General features: G+C 63.1%; 1 protein-coding gene across 1 annotated transcript in view; it reads right to left on the bottom strand.

Moving 5' to 3' along the window:
• Celsr1 (cadherin EGF LAG seven-pass G-type receptor 1) overlaps window positions 1-24,587 on the bottom strand; it is a 114,646-nt gene that overhangs the window by 679 nt on the left and 89,380 nt on the right. The window contains exons 14-32 of the mRNA XM_026394321.2: window positions 23,015-23,135; window positions 21,675-21,858; window positions 21,351-21,452; window positions 20,656-20,750; window positions 19,898-20,107; window positions 18,779-18,962; window positions 17,444-17,587; window positions 15,821-16,022; window positions 14,824-14,991; window positions 12,433-12,559; window positions 9,955-10,155; window positions 6,101-6,275; window positions 3,678-3,790; window positions 3,200-3,279; window positions 2,113-2,239; window positions 1,505-1,630; window positions 991-1,085; window positions 626-729; window positions 340-489 (exon numbers count right to left, since the gene is read on the bottom strand). Of these exons, the coding sequence (XP_026250106.2) occupies window positions 340-489; window positions 626-729; window positions 991-1,085; window positions 1,505-1,630; window positions 2,113-2,239; window positions 3,200-3,279; window positions 3,678-3,790; window positions 6,101-6,275; window positions 9,955-10,155; window positions 12,433-12,559; window positions 14,824-14,991; window positions 15,821-16,022; window positions 17,444-17,587; window positions 18,779-18,962; window positions 19,898-20,107; window positions 20,656-20,750; window positions 21,351-21,452; window positions 21,675-21,858; window positions 23,015-23,135 (2,708 nt within the window). The remainder of the gene's footprint in view (window positions 1-339; window positions 490-625; window positions 730-990; window positions 1,086-1,504; window positions 1,631-2,112; window positions 2,240-3,199; window positions 3,280-3,677; window positions 3,791-6,100; window positions 6,276-9,954; window positions 10,156-12,432; window positions 12,560-14,823; window positions 14,992-15,820; window positions 16,023-17,443; window positions 17,588-18,778; window positions 18,963-19,897; window positions 20,108-20,655; window positions 20,751-21,350; window positions 21,453-21,674; window positions 21,859-23,014; window positions 23,136-24,587) is intronic.

Raw genomic sequence — 24,587 nt, 5'->3', positions numbered from 1 at the left:
TGGGCATCCCAAGCCTGGCAAGCCCCCAGGATGGCCCTGACCCTCCACCCACAGGCCTGGCAGGGCTGCCTCCCGAAGAGGGGAACAGGCCCAAAGGAAAGTCCTGATGTGAGGGCCCTGGCCACGCTCCCCACTGCCCTGACACCTAGCCACGCAGTGGCTACTCTGGAGGCCCCACCTGGCGGCGCTGACCATCCGCAGAGCCCTAGGACTGCAGGGTGTGGCCGGCCAGAGGGTGGGGCCTCCGAGGGCGGGTTGCCACGTGCTGTGCACAGCTGCAGTTCTGCTGGGCATACAGCCACCGAGGCCTGCCTGGCCGGCCACGTCCTCACCACTCACCTTTGGGGGTGCTGTGGACAGGGCCCTGCGCTGGGGCCCATGTGTCCTCGGCCTCCCCCCCATCGTCCTCGCTGTCTGACGAGCGTGAGGAGGCATAGGAGCTGCTCTGCTCGTCCAGCGATAGCTCACTGTCCGAGTCCGAGTCGGGGCCTGTGGGGTGGTCAGGCATTGAGGCTCAGGTAAGAAAGCCACCTGTGCTTCCTCCAAGGCATGTCCTCCACTGGCTGTGGGGATGTGGACACATGAGAGCGACCTGGGCCCCTGCAGCCATCAGGGGAAGCCATACCATGAGGTTTCTTAGAGCTCCTGGGGTTGAAGGAGGAATCCGGTTCCCCATGGCCACCACGTGCAGGCCCAGAGGACACGTTGAGCTTCTGGACCCCTTCGTCCCTAGAGAGAAGCGCAGGCTCAGCACTTGCTCAGCGGAATAGATGACAGGCCCTGATGTGACCGAGCACTTTCTGCCTGCACACCATGGCCACTTGGGGTTCTGGAAGATTCCCCCAAACCGCCCCAGCTACATTTTGATCAATGGTAACTACACAAATGAAGAGTCTCCACATCAGGGCACGTGGCTGGGACCTTCCCTGCAGGCCAGGCCACAGAGCTGGCTTCACTGCACCCCAAGATGACAACGGACAGCAGCCTGACCTGCTGGTGCTGTCCAGTGAAGCGGTGGACTCGCCCAGGGCTGTGCGGAGCATGTCGGGCCCCTCGCTGTAGGTGTTGTTGCAGTTGAGGGAGCGCTGAGGAGGGAGGGCGGGCTGTCAGAGACCACTGTGGAGGACACTGTCCCCTAGAGGCTCCCTCGCCAGCACCTTGGCTGTGCCCCTGCCTGGCCTCAGGAGGGCAGCATCGCAGGGAGCCTCGTGGCAGCTAAGGGGAGAGCACTGCCTGGCCCCAGGACACACCTCCTGCCCACAGCCACTGCTTCTGGGCCGGGGGCCTCACCTGCCCTGGCCCCCGTCTTCCGGAAGCCGTGAAAGAGACCCCACCTAGCTATTTTCCTTCTCCCAAGAGTCATCAGGAGCCATGGCCACGTGTCCAGGGATGCTCTGGGACACCAAAGCCACTGAGCCCCATTTGGTATTTGGTCCTTATAGCTCCCAGCCCCACGATGAGTGCTGCCCAACTCCCAGCCCCACGGGGTGCCCGGTGACCCCACCGTCAGCAGAGTGGCCCTTGTGGTGGCTGAGTCATCCAGGTGCAGCTTCTTCCCAGCAAGCACTGCCCTCAGGTGCTTCCGGACCTCCCTGTTGAGCAGGCAGTGGAGCAGGAGCACAAGGGGACCCTGGAGGGAGGAGGCTCAGGTGGCCTGGTGTACTCTGCTGCCCCGCATGAGTAGGTGCCCCCAGGGCGTGGGGCCAGAGCACAAAGCACCCTGCCATGTGGCCCAGAGGTGCCCGGCCCAGGGCCCCTGCTTTCTTAGGCAGGGGAAGCCCTAGAAACAGCTGGCCTGCACAGGGCAGCAGGCATGTTGGGACAATGAGGGGCCCGCCCCAGGCCATAGTCTCCTGGGGTCATAAATACACTTTCTAGGCAGCCCTTGGTGTAAGCCACAAATAGTCACTCCTCCCGGGGACACAGTGGGATTTGGGCCAGCTTGGCAGTGATGACGGTGGGAGGAGTGACCCTGTCCTGGCCAGCATGACTGTGGGCGGGGACCAGGAAGGCAGGGGACAGGCAGGTTGGAGGCCGTGGCCTCCTCTGGTGCAGCACTGGGGTGCCCCAGGTTGGCTCAGGCAGAGCCCCTGGGGCTCTGTGGACACCTACCTGCAGGCCACTGAAGGCCGCGAAGAGGTAGTGAAAGCCCAGCGAGTCGCCGTTCACAGCCAGCAGACCCAGCAGCCAGGTGGCGCTGATGAGCAGCAGCAGGAGGAAGGCCGTCCTGAGCAGCGAGCTGGGGGCAGGCGGCGGGAGTCCACTCGTCCTTCTGTCCATCCGCCAGCCATACCCCCTCTGTCTGCCGCCCTCCCTCCCTAGCCCTCCCCAAGCATCTTCAGGAGCCAGGGACAAGGGAGGCATGCTCAACACCTGTCGTGGCCTCCCACTGGCACAAATGGATGACAGTCAACAGTGAGCTGTCATGGTGGGGGGGTTAGTGTGTCCACATGAAGTGGTGTCAGGGATGGACAGGGGGACGAGGGAGGAAGGGCGGCTCAGGTGGAGGCCATAGCCTCCACTACTGGCCTATCAGACTTTCCTTCTCCAGGGTGGGAGCTGGCATGGCTCCTGCTGCCCAAGGCCCCTCCTGGGCACCACCCCTTTACCCCACCCCCAGTTGGCCTCCTCTCTTATCAAACAGGTCAGCAGGACCCTGGCCTCCCACAGACACCCCATCACCCCTCTTGACCCCTGCAGCTCCCGGACACACTGCCGCCTTCTCCCACCACCCCTCCTGCTCCCCCACCCTCGACCCTAAGCCCCTGGGGGATCCCCCATACTGTCCCCAGCTCCTAGGCTGCACCCGCCCCAGGCAGTTCCTCCACTCAGGCCTGACGTTTCTGTCGTCACAGCGGAGTTCCAGGTCCCCTCCACCCTGCCTTGACCTGGTTCTTCAACGCTCTCTCCTCCCGTCTCCACAGCCCTGCTGTCCCAGGCCTGGACACTGCTGACCCTCCCCCACTCGGCCCATCTACCGCCAGGGCTGCGGACCCACCCCAGGAGCACACTTGGCCACGACTCCCAGGCCAGGCAGCCAGTGGCAGGAGGGCCTGGCCGCTGGGTGATGCACTCTCACAGGGCTCTGTCCAGCACATAAATTGGACATTCAGGGGCCTCAGGGCCCAGCTGCCCGAGGCTGGGAAGGGCCAGCTCAGCATCAGGTCCCAGCCCACTGGTCAGGGTCAGCCCCACTTACACGACCCCTTTCCTCTCATAATAATGGTGCTTTCTTTGGCAGGAAACCTTTGCGGACAGGGCAAAGACGACCGTATTGATCTGGGAAGAAATAAGGGAAACAAAGTCGGGGCGGGCTCTTCATCTCCACCTAGAGACGCCCACAGCCGCGGCTCCTGGAGCTCTCCACCACATCTTGGGAAGCTGTGGCTGCGTTAGAGGCCTCAGCCCCAGCCTGAGGAGGCTACCCTGGGGCCAGGCTTCTGCCAGCCTGAGTGGGGACTCTCCTGCTGGCTGGACACAGTGGCCTCCTGGTGTGCATGAAAGGTAACCTGAAACCAGTGGGCTGAGGACTGGGCCCAGAGCAGCCCAGAGGATGCAGTGACACTAGAGACCAGCCCTTCCTGCCCAGCTGGCCAGCCCCCACACCCCCTCCAGCCAGGGTGCCCCGGGGCCCAGCATTCTAAGGAAGGTGTCTTCTGCAAGGCCCTGTCACTCACAATGATAACAGCTCCGATGGGCCCCGCAAAGCTCCAGATCAGACTGTCGTGGAGGGAGAGCCAGCAGAAGTCAGGGTTTCCGTAGCCCTGGGGGTCCAGGCCAACCGCCAGTCCTGGACACAGCAGGAGGGCAGAGGAGAGTGAGGGCCACACATCCAGATAGCTGCCTACACTCTGGAGCTGTGGCCGGGGACTCCGAGGGTTTCCAGAGAAGGGCCACAAGGGTCCCTGCACTGGCCTCCTGGGAGGAGGGGCAAGGAGCACGGAGACCCCGGCTGCAGCGGGGAGCCTGCCCAGGCCCTCTGAGCAAGACTTGTCCAGACACCACAGGTGGCCAAGGCCAACGGGCCCAAGACAGGGGGGCAGCTTCCAGAGAGCCCCAAAGGCTGGCAGTGCCTGGGGAAGGCCTGGTGGCAGGGTCACCATGTGCAGTGAGTGGGTGGGTGAGCAGATCACAGACAGGCCACACATCACACCACACACAAGTGCACACACACAGCACCACACATACACAGCAGGCCACACACCACACATCACACAACACGCCACACACAACATGTCACACATGCCACACACACATTTCAGACACAACACGCCATACACACAACACAACACATACAGGTGCACACATGCCACACACAACACACCACACACATGCCACACACATGTCACAATGCCACACACAACATGCCACACACATGTCACACACACGTCACACACAACACGCCACACACATCACACACAACATGTCACACATGCCACACACACAACACACCACACACAGGTGCATGCACACATGCCACACACAACATGGTACACACACACACGCCACACTCAACACGGCACACGACCCCTCACTGGCAACTGCTATACACACGGCATTCTCACATCACCTACGTAGTGTCTTTCTAACCACTGGTGACAAGCTGGGCAAGGACAGCCTGTCCATGTGGCCCGTCAAGACGAGCCTGGGAGCCCATCAACACAGACCTCAGATGGGACAGAGGAACAGGGTGCCTGCATCACCCTCAACTCCAGCTGGCTTGGTCCACACCCTCCCGATGCTCTCCACACACAGATCTTAAAGACCATGTCCCCTGCTGCTCAACCCCCACCCTGGGACCTCCCACTGCGCTCAGGAGACAGACCTGGTGCTTTGGTGGCCTGCCAGGCAAGTGTGGGGCCTGCCAACCACACTCCCTGCTGGGGTCCCCCCCACCCCCCGCCCTCACATTCCTCACCCTCCAGTACAAGTGGCACTTGCTCCAGGATGCCCCCTGCCTGGCTCCAGGCAAGAGCAGGTCCTAGGAACACCCCACCCGGCTCTGGGCCCCTTCAGCACAGGGTCTGCCCAGGGCAGAACCTCGGGCTGCCACTCGTCACCTCCGCTCTGAGCGAGGACTCCCATTTGCCTCCTCCCTTGCCCGCGTCTGGCCTGGAAGGAGCTCTCTGCCAAGGGCAAGGAAAGGGACGCAGGCCCGCCTCTCAGGGACGTCGGCCACAGCGCAGACCTGGACATCCTGGGCCTGGCGGGCGCTGCTGTCAGCCAAGGCCTCGTCTGCCTGAGGCTCCTGGGGAATCTAGGGTCTTTCCGAGGAGACGCGAGCGTCAGAACGTGTTTTAAAGTCAGTGAGAATGTGCGCTTGGCATCTGGACCAGGTCCTGGGGCGGGAGCTCTCACAGGCACAACCCGACAGAGCTGTGGGGGAGGTGGCTTCCAAGACAGCAGGCTCTGGAAAGACCACTCGCCAGATCCCATCTTAGGATGAAAGCCCACTCTGTCGAGTTAGGTGGCCTCTGGGCTCACCCTGCTCGGCCTCCACAGCTCTGGATGAAGGGGCCTCGTCCCAGGGGGCACCCTGGACAGAGCCAGGGGAGTCACATCAGGAGCTGCAGGCCCCGGCGGTCCTGTGGGAGCAGCGGCTGGAAGGCGCCTCAGGTGCAGACACCTGCACAGAGCCCTGGGGTCCTGCCACCCGGGGTCAGCACTTCCCACTGTGAACAGGGGAGGGCCGTGCACCAGGCAAACACCCACTTCCTGACCGCAAGGAGGTGCCGCTGCTCCACGCTGCTCCACGCTGCTCCCTGAGCATCCCCTCATCCAGCTACTCGCCACTGACCATCCTCCCCCTCCGTCCACCCACTCACCACTGACGCACCTTCCATCTAGCTGCCCACCCACCACCTACTGACCCATCCCCCCATCCCCCACTCGTCCCCACGCACCCAGTGGCAGGCATGGAATTTCCTGTTGGTGCCAGGCAGCCTCCCCTAGGTGTGCAGACTGCCCGGGGGCCAACAGAGACGGAGGCCCTTCCTGCCTGCTCGTGGGGGCCGCTGGCTCCTGGGCCTCTGGCCGTGGTGGGTTGGAAACTACACTCCCACGCAGGCCGCCCTGGCAGGGCTGCTCTGGGCATGCTCACCTGTGATGATGGCCGGGATGCCCCAGCCCACCACGTAGTAGAACCTCATGGGCCCGGCGTCTATGTTTCGCACCTCGGTCAGCATGCGGTAGACGTGCAGGCTCTCCACCAGTGTCCAGGCGAAGGTGCTCATGTACACGTAGTGCAGGAGGATGGCGACCACTGTGCAGAGGAACTGTGCAGAGAGGGCACGGGCTCAATGGGCACCCCAGCGGGCATGCTGCAGAGGTGTCCGATTCAGGGACAGCCCCGCGGGGCACAGGGATTGCCAGGAGAGGTACCCGGCTCAGGGCACCCACAGAAGCCAAGGCCCAATAGGCGTGGGGGGACCAAAAGGACACTCTGCGAATGTGGGGCTCTGTTGCGTCTGCAAAGGGAAATGGAGCTGTCTCTGTGGCTCTGCTGAGACTCACCAGGCACGCCAACAGCCCAGGGCCTCAGGCCCGAGATGAACTGGGGCAGAGGGAGGCATCTAGGGCCCCGCTCAAGGGACCCTCCTGGGCGTGGACCACTGCCAGGGTCCACTGGCCATGGCTCAGGGATGAGGGCTGCAGAGCACTCAGATTTAATTTAAAGAGAAGCTAGAAATACGTATTTTATGTGATGGTCCCCAAATTTTAAATATTGGTATTTAGATTTTAAAAAGCACTGTGAAGCTGAGCCTGCTCAGGATGAGGGTCCCAGACTGGGATCTCGGCTGTACCCACCTCTGCTGACCCTACATGAGCTACCATGGCAGAATCTAGGCAGTGACCTCACGTCCCAAAAGAACAAGGTCATACGTACACAGCACACCCCAGCTGCTGAAGAGGCAAGTTCAAGCCAGTCTCAGCCACTTAGTGAGGCCCTGTCTCAAAAAGTAAAAAGCCCTGGGGGTGTGGCTCAGTGGTAGTCACCCAGGGTTCAACCCCTAGAACCAACAAACAAGGTCCTTATATTTTCTGTTGAAATAAGAACAGGATGAGAGGATATGTCCTAGCTGGGCAGTGCTGTGTCTGGCCAAGGGGCAAGTGCAGGGAGAAGAAAATAGTGTCCACATGGGGGCTAACAGACATGGGCCGCCCTCCGGGATTTGGGGAGAGGTACACGCATAGGCACCGCTGGCACCGCTTTCCCTGAGAGCAGAACAAAGACGGCCTCATGTCCAGTAAATCACTCCAGCCAGCCAGGGCCTGGGAGACAAAGGCCTTGCCCAGAGAAGGGACTGTGACTTTACAGAAAACCCGTAAAAGTCGCCCGAGGCCAATCCCGGGCCCCGCCCCCCCCCTTCTCCGCATCTGTGCTGCTGCCACCAGAAAGGTCTCCTTCCGGGACGGAGGAGCCAGGAAGGAGCCGCCCTCAGCATTTCACACCTGGAGTCTGGTGGCATGCGTGGCCGCCCCTTTCCCTCCACTGAAGCACACTGGAAGGGCTCCAGAGTGACCCATGTGGCTTCCCACCCAAGCCCTCCCCCGCTTAGACGCAGAAGGACCGCTGCCCGGCAAGGAGCATCCTCTGGAGAGTTTAGAGTCACTGAGTCCTGTTCCTGTCCCCTCCGGCTCCTCTCTGTGTGCCTACTCAACGGCCTCCGCTCCAGATTCAATTTCCTGGCCGTCTGGGCTGGTCAACCTCCCACCCTCAGGCTGCCCAAGGGCTCCCCAGGGCAGGCTGTGTGCACTCTTGGATGGATACAGACCTCAGGATGACCCGGTCCCCAGCTTATGCTGAACCCCTTTTCATTGGTGGCAACTGGTGGTCCCCCTCAGCCCTGCCCTGAACAGATGCAGCTCTTCACCCGACACCAAGAGTGGGTGGCAGGTCATGCTGCGACCGTGTTGGCGGTGTAGAGCACAAGCTGCCTGTGCAGGACTTGTGTCCAGGGACAGGAAACGCTGGGGCAGCTGGATTTTCCTCTAAGTTCTCGTGGGAGGCAGAACCGCGGGAGTCTCATCAACTTCCCTCGGATCCAAAGCATCAAGTCTGGCTTCCTGTAGGTGGATTTTTGACTCATTTTGCCAGGCACATAAAAATCTAGAGGGTCTCTGCCCTCCTGGCGAAGTGGCCTTTTTGTCACCATATAGTGACCCGTTCTTCACTGCTGCTGCTGTCTACGCTCAGGCACGCAGACCTGGCCACGCAGACCCGCAGGCTACTCTGGCTGGCACTCACAGGCACGTCCTCCTTCACGGTCCCCATCTACACATCTCCCAAGAGTCCCATGGGCGTCTCTGAATCCAACCAGACAATTCTAAGTCACTCTGAGTCAACTGCTTACCTTTGTCAGAGGCCATCAGACCTGGCTGCATAGAGGCCTTGCTGGCCTCGGACGTGGCCACGAGCGGAGTGGGAAAGCCCTGGCCCACTTCTGGCCAGCCCGGATGCTTCCGTCTCAGCACCCCTCCCCCTGCAACTCCAGATAGCTGCCTGCGGAGGTCCCTCCAGCTCTCCCCCTCATGGCTCCCGGAGTATAGGAGCATCTCCCTGGGGACTCCCAGCTGTGGGGCCCAGCTCCAGGAGGACAGCGGGAGGGTGGGGGACGGGCTACTCTGCCCCCTGGGGTGAGTGTGCTCCTCCCAGGTCTTCACAAAGAGCCACTTCCTGCTGGAAAGGTGAGCTCGGACCCCACTCCCCTGCCTCTCAGCCGCCTCCCTTGGGCAAGTTCCTCCAGGGTCGGTGCCCTCAGGCTGGCTGTGCATCGCGCCTCGGTGGCCCAGCACCCTGCGCTGGCATTAGCGTTGGGGCCACAATTCAGGGGAGTCCGGTTCACCCTGAAAAGACCAGTTTTCCTCAAGGGTAAAAACCCGAGGTGCAGGCAGGTGCTGGTCCCCACCTGCTTCAGCAGCTCCCGTCTCCGTGGTCATCCCCAGGAACTGGCCCTTCCCAAGTCAGGGGCTCAGAGGCTTAAAGAGGGAATCAGGGTCTTGGAGAAGGTGGCCTGGTATCATCCCTGCGTCCAGCAAAAACTCACTGGCTTTGCTCATGTGGCCAGGTGCCCCCCCACAAGCTGCCGAGACACCATGAACTTCCCCGACTCCTGAGTCCACACAGGCCCAGGCCCACGGAGCCCCCAGGAGCCCTACCACCCCTGTGTGTGGATCTCACCAGCTCGAGAAGCGTCTCCGCCTCCTCTCCTCCCCCATTTGCTCTTCTGGAAAGTTCCTTCTGCTTTGGTCCTCTGTATCCCCGGACCTCCCTCCCCCAAGTCCTGCTGTAGGTGTCTTGCTCGCTTTGGGGAAGCCTGTGGCTTTCACCGCAAACAGGAGGCGTGAGGGGCTGGACACACTGTGTGTCCTGGACACTCCGTTTCCTCCTTTGGTGACTGCACCCAGGGTGCTCCACCACTGAACCTCATCCCAAGTCTAATTTGAGACAGGGTCTCGCTAAGTTGCTGAGGGTCCCACTAAGTTGCCGAGACTGGCCAGAATCGCAATCCTCCTGCCTCAGCCTCTGAGCAAGGGCTGAATCTCAGCGTGCGCTGCTTTGCCCGGTCACAGGTTCTCACCAGTAGCCGCATCCTGAGTCTTGAGGCTGTGAGAGTGCTCTGCCTGCAGAGCATGGGACTCTGGGACTTGGCAAATGACTGTCATTTCCTATGGGGTCACTAGTGTGAACGGCCACAGGGTCAGAATGAATGTGCACAGAGTCCTAGGCCCTTCTGATGGGGCGCCTTGGGGCACCCTTCTGGGGACGGTCCCACCCAGGGGCAAAGCGATGAGTCCACCTGGCTCAACCCGACAGTCCCAACTGCCCCCAGGACTCCCAGCCACACTGAAAGAGCAGGAGCGCCCAGCTCCTCCTCCTGGTGTGGGCCTCTCCCCGGGAGGCTGGGAGGCTTGCCTCTAGGACGTGATGGCCCACGGGGCTCGGGTTCTCACCGGGTTCTCAGTCTGGTTGATCCCGACCACAAAGACCAGCTGGGAGCAGAAGATGGCCCCGATGAGATTCTTGTGGATGCTGTGCAGGTTGGAGCGCAGTGTCCGGACCAGGGTGAGCAGCATGAAGGCCACCAGCAGGGCTGCCAGGGACAAGGACACGGCGGCATAGGTGATGATCTTCAGGGGCAGGACCTCCCCGTGCTGCGGGTGGGTTGGTTAAAGCAGGAAATGGTGAGGTTGGCTCTCACTGAGTTTTGCGTGACAGAGGCCAACAAGGTGATGCGTCACCAAATTAGCAGAGACTGGCAGGAACCATGTGGCTATGACCTGGCTCTCGGGTGGCACAGGTGGAACAAAACCCAGTGATTAATCTGGAATGAGGACCAACTGTGGAGGGCAGTGGAGGAGACGGCCACACAGCCACGGGCACGGGCACACACCGGGCCTCGGACTGCACCCTTAAATGGTCACAAGATGGATATTTTGCTACATTAAAAAAAGGGGGAAAATAATCTACCAAACGACACCTGTCATCAGGAGACGCTCGGCCTGCCCACCCGAATCCGGAGCCGCAGAGGCCTCTGGGGGACACGGTGCCCGAGGACACGCGGTCGGGCGGTGGGCGCTCCCCGGCCTCCTGTGCTCTGTTTTACTTTACACTGTCACAGATTCACTCCTCTGCTCGAACGTCACTCCCTCTTCACAAGAAGCTGGAGGAGTTGGAACAGCACGTGAAGGACCGTGGCTTTCCTGGGGTCTGTTGTGTGCGAGGGACGCTCACAAACCTGCCACGTACCCTGTTCCACACCAGGCCTAGATCCAGCCCACGAGGCACGGCCAGCACTGTCCTCATCCCAACAGACGGGAAAACTAGTGTCGAGAGGCCGAGGGACCTGCCAGAGGCCGCTCAGCTGGCCGGGTGGGACTCCAGGCGCCAGGGACTTGGGCCAACAAGAGCTCCAGTCACACGGGCAGGGCCTTCCTTCCCGGACCCTGCCTGCCCCTTAGTGTGAAGCCTTCTGTGAGGTAGGAGTGAAGGGACCCCCGGCCCAGGCCACGCAGATGTCTCCACAGTGGTTCGTCTCAGACTAACCCGCGTCACCTCCAGGTGGCTTACCACTTATCTCTCGTGGTCAATGAATGTGTCTTTTGTAAAAATTGTGGAAAATACACACAGCGGGGGTTCACCACCTAGCCATTTCCCACCGGGCGCTTCCTGGGCATCTGCACAGTGTGACTCCTGCCCAGGACGCAGGTTCCGGGTTGCCTTAGCCTCCCAGTGTCCAGCACCTCCTGAAGGTGCTGCCCGTGACACAGAACCATGAGCAGGCTGTCTGGCAGGGCCCTGGGAAGCCAGCACGGGCAGGCCAGGAGGACAAGCGCTCAGGGACTGGGCCCAGAGATGCTCCTTCGTGGCTCCGAGTGACTGGAGTCCTGGAGCCTACAGCACCTGACTCCCCTGGGGGCCGGGGGTCTTCAGAGACCTGTGGCTCTGTGGCACCCTGGGCACAGGAGCCCCTGACCACTGCCACTGCATTCTTCTGCCCCAGCTTCATCTGAGTGTTGCCCAGCTTCCTGGCCACAGGAACCTCACCCCTATCTAAAGACCTTGGTGATCCGCCTCGGGGCTGGCCCTGGTGCCCCTGCTTGGAAGTGCTGCCTGCCACAGAGGTGGGTGCCGGGAGAGGGCGCAGACGCCCTGGGGGCCAGGCTGCAGCTTCGCCTGCACAATACACGAAAGCCACTCTCCTGAGCACCTGCCACCTGGCTCACATCTCCACAAAGGTGCAGAAGCCAGAGCCCCTGGACACCAGAATGGCCTTGGCAGGGACAACAGTCTGGCTCCTGGGCCACATCCCAGCTCCGAGCAGGTGACAGGTGAGGCCACCCTGGCCTCTGCCTCGGGTTCCTGGATGCCTGTGTCCCACACGGCCCAGGCTGGCCTTGTGCCACCTCCCTGCCTTGGTAAAGGAGGCCAGGCCAGGTCCTCCCAGCCTGCCCTGCCCAGGGCCCCACGAGGTGTGGCTCACATGCTCAGGCTGCTGAAGACGTCGGAAGTCAAAGATTATCTGCCTGTCACTGAGGACCTGATCCCTTGGTCCTTGGGGCCGGTGTGTGTGGCCCGCAGTGACACCCGCGTGGGACATGCCAGCCTTGCTGTCTGGCCCGTCTTTCAAAGTAGATGCAGAAACACTGTCTAACAGAAGGCTGGGACCTGCTCTGAAGGGAGGTGACCTTAGGGTCCACTGCTGCAGGTCAGGTGTTCAACCTGGGCTTAGGGTCCACTGCTGCAGGTCAGGTGTTCAACCTGGGCTCTTCGGAACCCTTGAGGTGGGGTGTGGGGCGCCCCAGATTCAGGCTCATGGGCAGCAGGGTTTGCTCACAGCGCTGAGGAGGAAGCGTGGTTTGGGGGCTCAGCCAACTTCCTGGGGCCCGTGGGCACACTTGTTGGTGGGGCGGTGGCTGTGGGATGCCCACCTCGCGCCTGGAGATGTCCATGAGCACCGCGCAGCTCGCGGCCCGGCTGCACTGGCACACCACGTGGGTCCGGTTCCTGGACAGGAGCTCGCAGCCCTTGGCCGACCAGCCTCCAGTCCCACCGATGCTGCAGAGAAAGGGGACCAAGGGGTGAGACGGTCCCCGAAACCGTGACACGGCCAAGGCGCAGCAGCCTTCCCTGGCCCTGGCCAGCTGGACCCTGCCGGTGGGAGTGGGCCAACGCAGAGCAGCCCTGCGTGTGTGTCCCATGACCTCACCGGTGGCCTCTGCCGTGTCCCCTGCCCCCTCACTGCACGGCCGGTGGCTAGGACAACAGCTGTGCTGCCCCTGACATCATGGAGCACTCGTCCCCTGGTGGCTGCCACCTCTCACTAGCACCTCTCCAGATGGAATGGTCCACATCACAGCGGAGAAACCCCAAGGAGCCTCGCGTCCGCTGTGCGCCTGTCGCCAGAAGCGCCTCCGTGGCACCATGGCCACTGGCCCCCCGCAGGCCTGAGTCCCGGCCATCTTAGAACTCACTCCTACGTCGGCTGCACTTTCCTGGGCAGGTTGCACCGTGTTTTATGGGGCTGCCTGGAAGTCAGGGCCCTGTTACTCCTCCCGTTTCAGGATGGGGAGCCCCAAATCACAAGCTGTTCTGGGCCCTGCCCCCGATGCTGGGAAAGTCACGTAACCTCTCTGATCCCGAATTTACTCATCTGTGAAATGGGCCGTGACCGTTGGTGCGCTTGCCAAGGGTGCTCAGATCTGGGATAAAGGAGCCACATAAAGCAGAGGCAGACCACTAGAGCCAGAGCTAATTGCCAGGATCCAAACGAGGGACCAAGGCAGACGTCATGCCCAGCAGCCGCGGGCCAAGGCCAGATGCCATCGCCTCCCACTGGGCGCAGGCCCCTCTGCCGTCTCCTCTGAGAGCCAGACAGGCCGGGGGCGGCTTGGCGAGTGTGTGGAAAGTCCAGGTGCATGAGCTCTCGCTGCCAAGCCGTCTGTGTGCCCCACAGGAGCCCGCTTGCTCAGCAGGGCCAGCACCTGGCACGGCCCCGCGGTGGCCGCCCACTAGTCCAGAGGACCCACGCCACAGGAGGTGGCCCTGTCACATAGGAGCTCCTAGGTGCGCAGCTCGGGCCTCGCTTCAAGCATGAGGGCGGGCCTGGGGCTTGGCTCTCTGGCAGCCCCCAGCTCTCCCGGTGGAGAGGCGACCACCATCAGGGTGCAGATGGCACTGAACCTGGTGAGGGGAGCGTTCCTGCGCACACCGGTCCCACCAGCGTCCCCCCACTCCAAGACAGCACCACTGAGCAGGAACTAGAGGAGAAAAAGCCAGCCCCCCACAGAGAGCTCAGAACCTCAAGGCCAGGGGAGGAGGACGGGCCTCAGAGCCAGTCTCGTGCGAGCAGGGGCAAAGGCGCAGCCCCACGTCTCCCCGGCACGCGGGGGCTTCTCCTGGCTCCTGTGGGTGCTCCTGCACACAGGGTGCCTGACAGCCTCCTGAACCTGCTGCGGGGGTGGGGCGCCGAGCTGGCCAAAGGCCAGGGACCCCCGGGGAAGGGGCCACAGCTGGGGCGCTTGGGCCTGGCCGAGTCCCATCGCCCTGTGTGCTCAGAACTCACCCCCTAGGCTCAGCCGCAGAGGCCTGGGCACTGGTGTGGGTCGGCACCTCTGAAGTCCCCAGCGGGCAGCCCGCCGCTGCCTCAGGCCCCTGCGTGCCTGGCTGTGAGTCTGCATGTGAGTCTCCTGGTGTGTCTGCATGTGTGTCTGCGTGTGCGTCTCCGTGTGTGTCTCCGTGTGTCTGCATGTGAGTCTCCTGGTGTGTCTGCGTGTGTGTCTGCGTGTGTCTGCATGTGTGTCTGCGTGTGCGTCTCCTGGTGTGTCTCTGTGTGTCTGCATGTGAGTCTCCTGGTGTGTCTGCGTGTGTGTCTACGCGTGTCTGCATGTGAGTCTGTGTGTGTGTCTGCGTGTGTCTCCGTGTGGCTCTGCATGTGTGTCTCCATGTGAGTCTGCATGTGTGTCTCTGTGTGTCTGCATGTGTGTCTGCGTGTATGTCTGTGTGTGTGTGTCTGTGTGTGTCTCCATGTGTGTCTGTGTGTGTCTGCGTGTATGTCTGTGTGTGTGTCTGTGTGTGTCTGTCTGCGTGTGCGTCTGTGTGTATCTGCATGTGTCTGCATGTGTGTATGCATGTGTCTGCATGTTTGTGTGTGTATCTGCGTGTGTGTCTGCGTGAGGAGGCTCCGACACCCACGCAGGCAGCACGGGGGGCGGAGCTCCTGGCCACCAAGGCCAGAAGATGGTCCAGGAGTCCTGCCTTGGCTGGGCCTCGGGGTGTCTGCAGCAGGAGGTGGCTGTCCCCGGCCCTAGAGTGGCACTTACTCCAGAGAGTGGTTCCAGAACACACAGACGGGCTTGGTTCGCTCCTCCGTCTCCAACAGGGCGAACTGCACCAGGACTGGCCTCTCCAGGGGGCGGGACAGCGGGGCCCCCTCACTGTGGAGCATGACGCTCACCACCGGCGTGTTGATGACCGGCCGGTTCGGCAGCCTGTGGCAGAGGAGTGAGACCAGGGGACAACAGTGAGGAGGCCACATCCCTTTAAAAGAGTATGAATGCCAGGGGACACGGATCAGACGGGCAAGGAGTCACGGTCCCTGGGCACACACGGTGGCCCTGTTCTCAGGCACAGGAGACGCGTCACCTCCGGGCCACACGGGGGCTTCAGAAATTGACAAACGAACAGAAAATTCATGTACAAAGATGTCAACGGCCCAGCTGGAGCAAGGGAGGGCCAGGAGCCCAGGGCAGGCCCTGGTCAAGTGACTCAGCCCACGGCACCCCCCCATCCAGTCACCAGGGGATGTGACTCTGAGGTCCACAGAACCAGGGGGTATCTGGGAAATGACCTTGGGGTTGGAAAGTATGACCTTGGTGGACACCCTTAGTCAGACTTGAGGCCCCGGAGGTAGAAGACACATGGTGAGGCTCGTACTGGCCAAGTGACCCTTGGTGCTGATGGCAGGGGGCAGTGAGCAGAGGCTCCGACGCCACAGCCTCAGGTGAGGGGTGGGGCAGGGCAGACCCTCGGAGGCACCAAGTGGGGTGTACTCTGAGGCACCTCTGGGCACAAGGGCCAGGGCAAGCCAAGGTGAAGGTCATAATGTCCCAGCATGCAGTGCCCATCTGGCTGGCCCACACCTCTGTGTGAGGGACACCACGGGGCAAGGTCCCGGTCTTTGGCGAGGTCATGGTGTGATACTGTTGTGATGACAAAGGTGATCCGGATTCGGACTTGTGGACCCTGGGGGAGCAGGCCCGCCCCAAGCCCGGGACCCTGGGGGAGCAGGCCCTCTCCAGCCCCAATCCCTGGCCTCACCGGAGGCTGCGGCGGTCAGGGTCGTAGTGCTCAGGCAAGAGCTGGCCCAAGGTCCTGTAAATGATGACCAGGGCGACAGCAAACTGGCTGGGATCCTCCGGGTGTCTCCGGCGCCTGCTGACGTGGCCCTCTCTCTCAGTCCCAGGCCCCGGTGGCATCGTCGGCAGCGTGGCCCTCCAGGCTGGCCTCATGACGGGGCCTTCTGCAAGGTGAGCATGAAGCTGAGGCCATGCACCTGTGTCCCCACCATGTCCTTCCACCTCTGCAAGTGCTTCTGCACACTGACAGCCGTCCCCGGAGAGAGCACGGTGCTCCTCGGAAAGCAAACACAGGTCACTGTGTGGCCAGCAAGTCTATTTGGGGGTTTATTTATTCATTTATTTTTATGTGGTGCTGAGGATCCAACCCGGGGCCTCACCCGTGCTAGGCGAGCGCTCTGCCCCTGAGCCCCAGCCTAGCCTGGCTGTTTTGTTTTGGTACCAGGGATGGAACCGCGGGGCACTTAACCACGGAGCCACACCCCCCACCCATTTTATATCTCAGCTTGAGGCAGGGTCTCACTGAGTTGCTTAGCGCCTCGCTGAGTAGAACCTGCGATCCTCCTGCCTCAGCTTCCCTAGCGGCTGGGATTGCAGGCGTGAGATGTTCACCCACGTTCATAGCAGCAGAATTCACAAGAGCCCCCAAAGGAAGCCAGAGTCCACCAACAGAGGAGTGGGTCACATAATGTGGTCCACTCGGATGAGCATGCCACGCAGCCCTAAAAAGACAGGCACCCTGACACCTGCACATGCGACGTGGACGGACCTCAAGGACAGTGTGCTCAGTGAGGCACGCCTGCTGCAGAGTGGCAACTGCACGGCCACCTGGGTGAGGGCCTGGAGGGTCAGGTTCATACAGCCACACGGTCACGGGTCGGGAGAGGGACGGGGAGTCGCTGTTCAGAGGGTTGTTCAGATTTGCCAGGTGAAAAGCGCTCGAGCCGGGGCCCAGAACCTGACTCACTGGAACTCCCGACACGCTCACTGGAAGCGGAAAGGCGTGCCGCGTGCCGGGCGCACCTGGTGACCCCAGCGACTCCGGAGGCTGAGGGGGGAGCATGGCCAGCTCGAGGCCGGCCTGGCACCTTAGCAAGACTGACTCAGGAGGGAAAGGAGGTCTGGGGCGCGGCTCAGCGGCAGAGCGCCCCTGGGTCCCTCCCAAGCCCTGGTGAAGACGACTTCCACATCAGGGACGCTGCACCGCAGAGGCCAAAGAGCAACGGAAGTCGTGTGATGGTCAGCTGATGTCTGTCCCCCACCTGCTCCTTGTCCCCACCCAGGGAGCCTCGGGAGGACATGGACATGTGCCTGTGTGGGTTCCGCCCCAGGCTTTATCTCAGGCCTGTGTGGGCGTCCAGGTGCACGTGAGGCAGGCATGCCAGCTGCATTGGGTAGCAGGCGACGTCTTGCCTGCAGCAGGGGACGCGGGCACCAAGCTTGGCAGAGCACGCTACCTCGCCCCTGCACGTTACCTAGGTCCCGTGAGAAGGGAGCACAGCTGCCCTGGGGGCTGATGGCAGCGAGTGACCGCCGCCCCGGATGGTCAGTGGGGACAGTAGGAATGCCCAGGCTGCAGGTTCACCTTTTCTCTCGGGAGGTTTGAAGACGTCGGCTGGGAAGGACACCGAGGACTCCAGCTCCCTGGGGAACTCATCCTGAATGTCCTCGAACCGCGGCACCCGGGCACCCGTGAAGTTGAACTTGTCGAAGACGTCAACTGCAAGAACTGGGGACAGTTTTCTCAGTCACATACAACGCCAGGCCTTCCTGAGCCTGCCTTCACCGTGCCCACGACCGTCCTGCCCAGTTGTACCTCCCTGCCTCCGTTCAGCCTGCTGAGCTGGCAGCAGAGCACCTGAGGGGACATGAGAAGGGGAGACGATGCCACTCGAGGTGGCACCCAGCACCGTCTCACACACCTCTGGGTGGGCAAGCCGGCCGTGCTGGCCGAGCAGTGCAGCCCCCAGCCCCACACGCAGATCCCGCCACTCCCTGCAGCCCTCCGGGTGGCAGACAGGCCACAGGACAGAGACGGAACTGGAACCCTGACCCTGAGGGAGCCTGGGCTGGCATCGCCCGAGCCTCTCTGCCTGAAGACGGCCTGCAGGGTCCTGGTGAACTCGAGGCCGTCCGACTGTCCCTCTGTTGGGCCGGTGACACCGCTCTGCACGCATGGGCCCCCCAAGTGATCCCGTCCAAGCCAACACTCCTCACGAGGGCAGTGTCCCTCTGGCTACCTGCAGGAGCGAGGGCCAGGCTGGGCGGGCACACTGGGCCTCCGGAGGGGAGAGCCCGGAACATGCCCAGGGGACAGCCTGCGGCTGGCAGGGCTCTGCGGGGTCAGACGTGCTGCAGGCCTACACAGGGTGGGCCTGCGCTGTCGGGGTGGGGACCGGCTGTCCCACCTGCAGCTCTCTCTGCCTGGAAACCACCCTGTGAAACCCCAGCCCCAGGTCGCGTGTCCCCATGCTCAGGCTGCTGTGGCCACGAGGTGCTGGTCCCGAGACCGCTTGGCTCTGGCCAGCCTGTGCCCTGCCTCTGCCCCGAGACTGCCCATCTGTGCCAAGTCTGGAGGGCTCTGCTGCCCCGGCAGGGTGCACTGCAGGAGCCCCGGCACCCACGCCTCCCCGCAGGCTCACAGCTGGACCCGAAGACCACAGGCCAGCACGTCCACCCATCAGCCCCGTGCTGGCCCAGCCTCTGGAGCACCGTGTGTTTCTGCAGATCGTCCAAAGGCCCTTGACCACGGGCAACTCCTCCCACTGACCACTGGGAGACGGAGGCCAGGGTCACTGGCTCTCTCTTGTAGAGAGGCCGGGCTGGGTGGTGACCCACGGCCTCGCCCCAGGACTCGGCTCCCAGGACACCTGGGCGTCCTGGGGCTCCACCCTCGGGGGTGCTGCCCTGCAGCCCTTACTCATGTTGGCGGTGACGATGACAAAGGGCCGCAGGTAGGTCCTCCTCAGGTTGCGGGCCACATTGCTGAAGTAGGCTTCGAAGTGCTGCAGCAGCCGCGCGGCGCCACCCTCTGCCCGCTGGATCTGCTCCCACGCAGCCCGGGTGGCCGGGGCCAGGAGGGCACTGCCCGTGTGAACAACATCCTGGCCACACAGACACCATGCTCAGTCTCGCTATGGAGTCCGGCTGTGTGACTAGAAGGCCATCGGCCCCAGGCCAGTGTCGGGGAGGTGGCCTTGGAGGCCAGGGGCCATCAGGAGGCGCCCTGCCAGGGCTCCACCATGTGCCCTGAGACGCTGACGGGGGAGACATGCTGGGACCCCTGGATCCCTGGGGAGGGCAGGCCGCAGGACCCCCAGGCTCGGCTGAGCAGGAGCGTGACGGGCCCTCAGATGTGTGGCCAGGGCTCAGCCCGAGACAGGAACCAGGAAGGAATAAAACAGGAAGAAAAGCTCCTCTGGCCCAAGTCCCCAGGCCAGGCTCCAATCACCGCGAGGGGCCTGGCTGGGCCCCCAGTGCTGTGCACGGCTGGGGGTGGGGTAGAAGGGTCCCTGGGGGCACAGGACGGGGCCTGGAGAGGAGCCAGGGACAGCTTGGAACACTCCAGAGTGGCTCACAAGCATGGGGACAGAAGGGCACCTCCATGGTCACCCCAGCACACGAGGGGCGGGAGAGGCTCTGCAGGAGGTGCCCGAGCCCCCCGCTGGGGCCCACCGCCTGCCAGTCGCACCCCTGGGCCAGCCCCAGCTCTCTGTGCCTCATTCCCTAACCTGGCAAGTGGGTGGGTGGCGAGCCACGCGTTCGGCCGTGGGGGAGGAAGGCGGGGTCAGCTGCACCGGCCGGGGGAAGGCTGGTGCCCTGGGTGCCCCCGACTGCCAGCGGCAGGGGCTGTCACCACCGGGGCTGGGCCTGCCCTGCGCTGTCCACCTGCTGCCAGCAGGGCGTCGGCTCGGCCAGCCCCCGCGCCCCCCTCACGCTTGGGAAGCCGAGTGCTGCCTTGAGGTGCCTGGGGCTTCCGGCTGCCCAGCACCGTCCCACCCCATGGCCCACCAGCTGGGCTCCCCAGCGCCTCCTCTACCTCATGGAAGTTGGCTTCCCGCGTGGCCGCTAGCTCGAAGCCCTGCTGCTGGCTCTCGTGCTGCAGGACACGGGCCAGCAGCTGGTAGGCCGTGCGCACGTCATTGCCGAACAGCGGGCCTCCGAGCCGCGTGGCGTTGCGCAGCGCCTTCACCAGCCGCAGGGACCCCGCGCCATCCAGCCGCGACTCGTTGTGGCTGAGCTTCTCGTTCTGGAGGAAGAGAGACCAGGACATCTCAACCGACGCCTGCAGGCCCTTCCTGCTATTTGGGCGTCCACCACCTTCCATGGAAGCTTCCTGGTCAGAAAGGAACCCACAGCCCAAGGCCAGGAAAGTCGTCCGATGAGGACCGTGGCGTGGGAACGAGGTGTCTGCAGGGCTCGGAAGGGACGCCCCAAGATGGAACAGGGCAACAAAGACCCGAGCACCAGCAGGCGGGGACTCGTGCTCCAGAACCCAGGACACCGGGCTGGGCTCTGCAGGCCCAAGAGAAGGGCTTGCCTGTGCCCAGCTCGCCAGCCACCCGACACGCTATGCCAGGGAGGCTGCTTGGCATCTGGCCCCTGGCCTGCAGCACCAGCCCCAGCGATCCAGGGGCCTCTGTGCCCTCGCCCCACCTGGGGCTAACCACACACACACACACACACACACACACACGCACACGCACACGCGCACACGGTGCACACACATGCACACTGTGCACACACATGCACACACATGCACACGGTGCACACATGTGCCCTGAGGCTCGGGCCTACCGTGACTTTGAGGTCCACGAAGGAGCCCGTGGTGCAGTTGAAGAGCTCGGGGGGCAGCCAGCCCTTCTCCCCGCTGCAGTGCCGAACCGCGTTTCCTAGGCAATGGGAACATGCCGTGTGCATCTCCTGCCCCTCGATGCCCGTTTAATGCCCATGCCGGAATGCGGTGAAGGGTCCCAGGGCAGCCCAGGCCGGGCAGCTCCACGGCCATGAGCCAACACACATTCCCTTCCTTCGGCCTGGGCCCCGTGCATGACCTCTCGGGCTGACACCAGGCCCTTTGGCTGCCCAGCACATCCATGAAAAGCCAGGAAAGCCACATGCCAGGGCCAGCGGTCAGCACACACACCTCGCTGAATTCCTGGGCGCCCTGAGGTGTGGACACCCCCATTAGCCCACTGCACAAAGAGAAGCCACCACGTGAACTGTGAGTGTGGCAGAGCCACGAGGGCATCCAGGCTGGGCAGACGGGTGTCACGCAGTGTGTCGCCTGCAGTTTCACCAGGCCCAACACGTGTCGTGGCACGTGGCTCACCCTGGAGGGAATGTCACTGTTTCTCCCAGACGCTTTGCCTTGAGACATTTTCAAACGTGGAACATTCCGTGAATTCTGATGCGTGGGTCAATTTGCTCCCCAAAAGGCCTATCTCCGTCTAATCTCCCACCCTGTGGATGCCACGGGCCACAAGACTTACCCACAGATCCCTTGGGGCACGGCACAGCAGCCGGCTGCCCAAACTTGGTCTGCGGCCACCAGATGCCAGCCTCAAACGCTCTGGGACATCCATTGTAGATGACTGGGGTGCAGAGAAAGAAGCCCTCAGCGCAGGACCAGGACACACTCTCCCAGAGCCACACCCCTCACACCTTCCCGCCCCGTGGCCCTGACCCTGGCCCCTTCTGAAGGTCAGGTTTCTAGAAGGTCAGGAGTGTCAGGGGCCCCTGAGTCCAGGGGCGTGCAGACCACCCTGTAGCCTGTCCCTGTGTGTGACCAGAAGAAGGTCAGGGGGCAACCGGACCTTCGCAGCCAAGCGATGTGACCTCAGCGAAAGGGTTGTCACAGCGGTTGCACTGGCGGCCGATGACGCCGGGCTTGCAGGCACACTGCCCTGTGTCCATGTCGCACGCGCGGCTGTGGGAGCCGTGGGGGAAGCAGTCGCAGGGCAGGCAGGCCTCCTGGGCTGGGGGCTTGTAGTAATTCTCCTGCAAAAGCCGGAAGCAGCACAGGGGACCTCAGAGGCTGGCGAGAGGCCAGCCTCCGGGAGACGTTTCCCGAGCACCGCCAAGGTCCACCTCGCTGGGCACGAGCCGTGGCCACCAACTTCTGGGCTCCTCTCACTGCCTCCGCCCATGTCCAGGGCGGCTCCCTGGGGCCCTCGGTGCCAGGCCCAGGGGCGTTCTCCCAGAAGCACCTCCCACACTCCCCTTCTGATCCGTGCCACGGGCACCTTCCACTTGCTCCGAAAAGAATGAGAGACTCAGTGGAGATCACCGTGAGAGGACGGCACTCAGTTCTTGTTTTAGATGATTGACACATTCGGAGCCATCCACATGCACACTGTGGGGCAGGCCAGGGATGGCCAAGAGCGTGTCTTGAGCTCACAGGCCTGGGCTCATGCCCACTCTGCCCTGGGCTGGCCACCTGGGCTCCCCTCTAGAAAATGGTCTGGGCTGTGGACTTGAGCCATGTCCAGGGGGATGTTGCCGTCCTGACGGAGGAATTCCCACCCCTGGGAAGCTGTGAGCAGGACGGCAGGGCGCTGGTCACACGAGGCAGGCCTGGGGCAGGGGGCCACCGTGACCCGTTGAGCTGTTTCTTGCAGTACTACTTTTTGTTTTTGAATCATTTTTAGTTGTTGCTGGACCTTTATTTATTTATTTATATGTGGTGCTGGGAATCGAACCCAGGGCCTCGCATACACCAGGTAAGGGCTCCGCCACTGAGCCACACCCCAGGGACCTGCTCTGCCACCGAGCCACAGCCCAGCCCTTGAGATGTTCAGAGCTTCGCCGTCCGCGAGCCGCGAGCACGGGCTCGGTGGAGGACGTGGCCACCTAGGAGGCCCGGTGGTGCTGTAGGTGAACCAGCCTTCACAAGAATGTGGGCTGCTTCGCCGACCAAGTGAGGGGCTGCAGAGCTGGCCAGGGCCTCGGTGCCCAGGGCAGGGTCCCTGTGAGGAGCAGCCCAGGTGGTCCCAGGTCGGGGCCACAGCCGGCTCCTGAGCGCTGACACAGGAGCACGTGTGAGGAGAGGCACGGGGGATGGGCAGGCAGGCGCGTGCGGATAGACGGGAGAGTGCGTGGAGGTCCGTGCGCGGGGCTCAGGCCCAGGAGGAGCAGGGCAGCCCGCGGGCCTCACCTTGCACTGGCACTGGCCATTGGTCTTGTTGCAGTCGGGGTCGAAGCCCTGGCTGACAGCACAGTGGCACGGGCCACAGACAGGGTTCCCCCACCAGCCTCTGGGGCACGGGAGGTCGATTCTGTTAGGAAAAGATGGCGGCAGATGGAAGGGTCACCGAGCAGAGCCTCCTGGCAGTGAGAGGACGGTGGTGACCCTCCCCGTCACCTCCCTCCCCCTCCACGTGGCCTCAGTTTCCCCTCCATGGGCTCAGCCCCACCCTCCAGACCCCTGGAGCCCTGTGCCCTACTCCCGGGCGTCAGGGTCCACCCAGGAAGGTTCCACCGTGAGACGTCTTCTTCAGATAACCTCCCTCCTCACCCTTCTCCACCTGGAAGACACACCGGCCACCAGGACTCAGCCACACCAGCGTGGCGGGCACACCTGTCTGTGCCACTCTGGGCTCGAGGACAGCAGCCCCCTCGGGCACACTGAGCCCAGCTGCCCTGACAACCTTTGCCCAGGAGCCACAGTGTCCACCAGCACAACAGATTCTGCAGCATCTTTCGTCCCCCAGGCCCCCATGTTGAACACTGGCCACTGTGCCCACGATGCTCTGGGCAGCCTGGCCCCATGGGACGTGGCCCTCATGTCAGCAGTGAGCAGCCACGTGCCGGGTTTGGGGCACTTGGGGTTGGGGGCACCGCTCCTGCCTCCCTGAGGAGGACGGGGGTGAGCAACGTCTGAGTGCCAAGGCCAGGCCTGAGTCTCTGCCACCTGTGCTCTGCCCACCCTACCTGTTCCCAAGGTGGACCACACCTGGCATCTCCTGCAGACCCACCTGCCCACAGACGCCTGCCCCAAGAGTGCCCTTCACGCTCCTCCAGCCGACCAGCAACCTGCTGTGCCCCCTGGCGCACCCGGCACACCTACCTGAGGCAGGAACATGACCGGCCAGCGCCCCTGAGCCCCAGAGGACCTGTCTGGTGGACGGCACTTGCAGGGTGCAGAGCCAGAGCCCTGGTGGACCTCCGTCCCTCTGCCCCTCTGCAGCCTGGCGTGTCTGCCACGCCAGGCCCCAGTGCTGGCCGCCGAGGGCTCCCCTGCCCCAGTTCCTCCGCCCAGACTGCATCCCTGGGGGCAGCCAGGACGCCTTCCACCCCAGCCCTGGCCCTGCCCTCCCTGCAGGGGCTCCACAGTCGCCTCTGTTCCTGCCTCGCAGGGCAGGACTTCCTCCCTGTGTCTGCCCCCCAGCTCAGGACAGCACATGCCCGGCTCTGCCCAGGACCGACCCGCTGGGCGCCTCAGGCCGGCCTCCTCCCACCAGTCCTCTCGGCAGCCTTCCGAGGGACTCTGCCTTCAGCCCCGCTGCTCGCCCTTCCCTGCATCAGGGCCTCTCCTGCGAGCTCTCCTTGATGGGGTGCCATGACACCCAGCATGCTGCGGGGCGTGTCTTCCCGTGAGGTCACAAGCCCGAGGGCACAGGTTCCCAGCCAGGGACCACAGCACGTGCCGGGCTGGGGCACACCATGAGCAGGGCAAGTGTGCCCAGCACTCAGCTGGGCTGCACCCACGTGGCTCCTCACCCGAGGCC

Source organism: Urocitellus parryii, chromosome 5 (genome assembly GCF_045843805.1).
Source record: "Urocitellus parryii isolate mUroPar1 chromosome 5, mUroPar1.hap1, whole genome shotgun sequence".
NCBI lineage: Eukaryota > Metazoa > Chordata > Mammalia > Rodentia > Sciuridae > Urocitellus > Urocitellus parryii.
The sequence above is the reverse complement of the archived record's forward strand: the minus strand, read 5'-3'. Positions and strand labels throughout refer to the sequence as shown.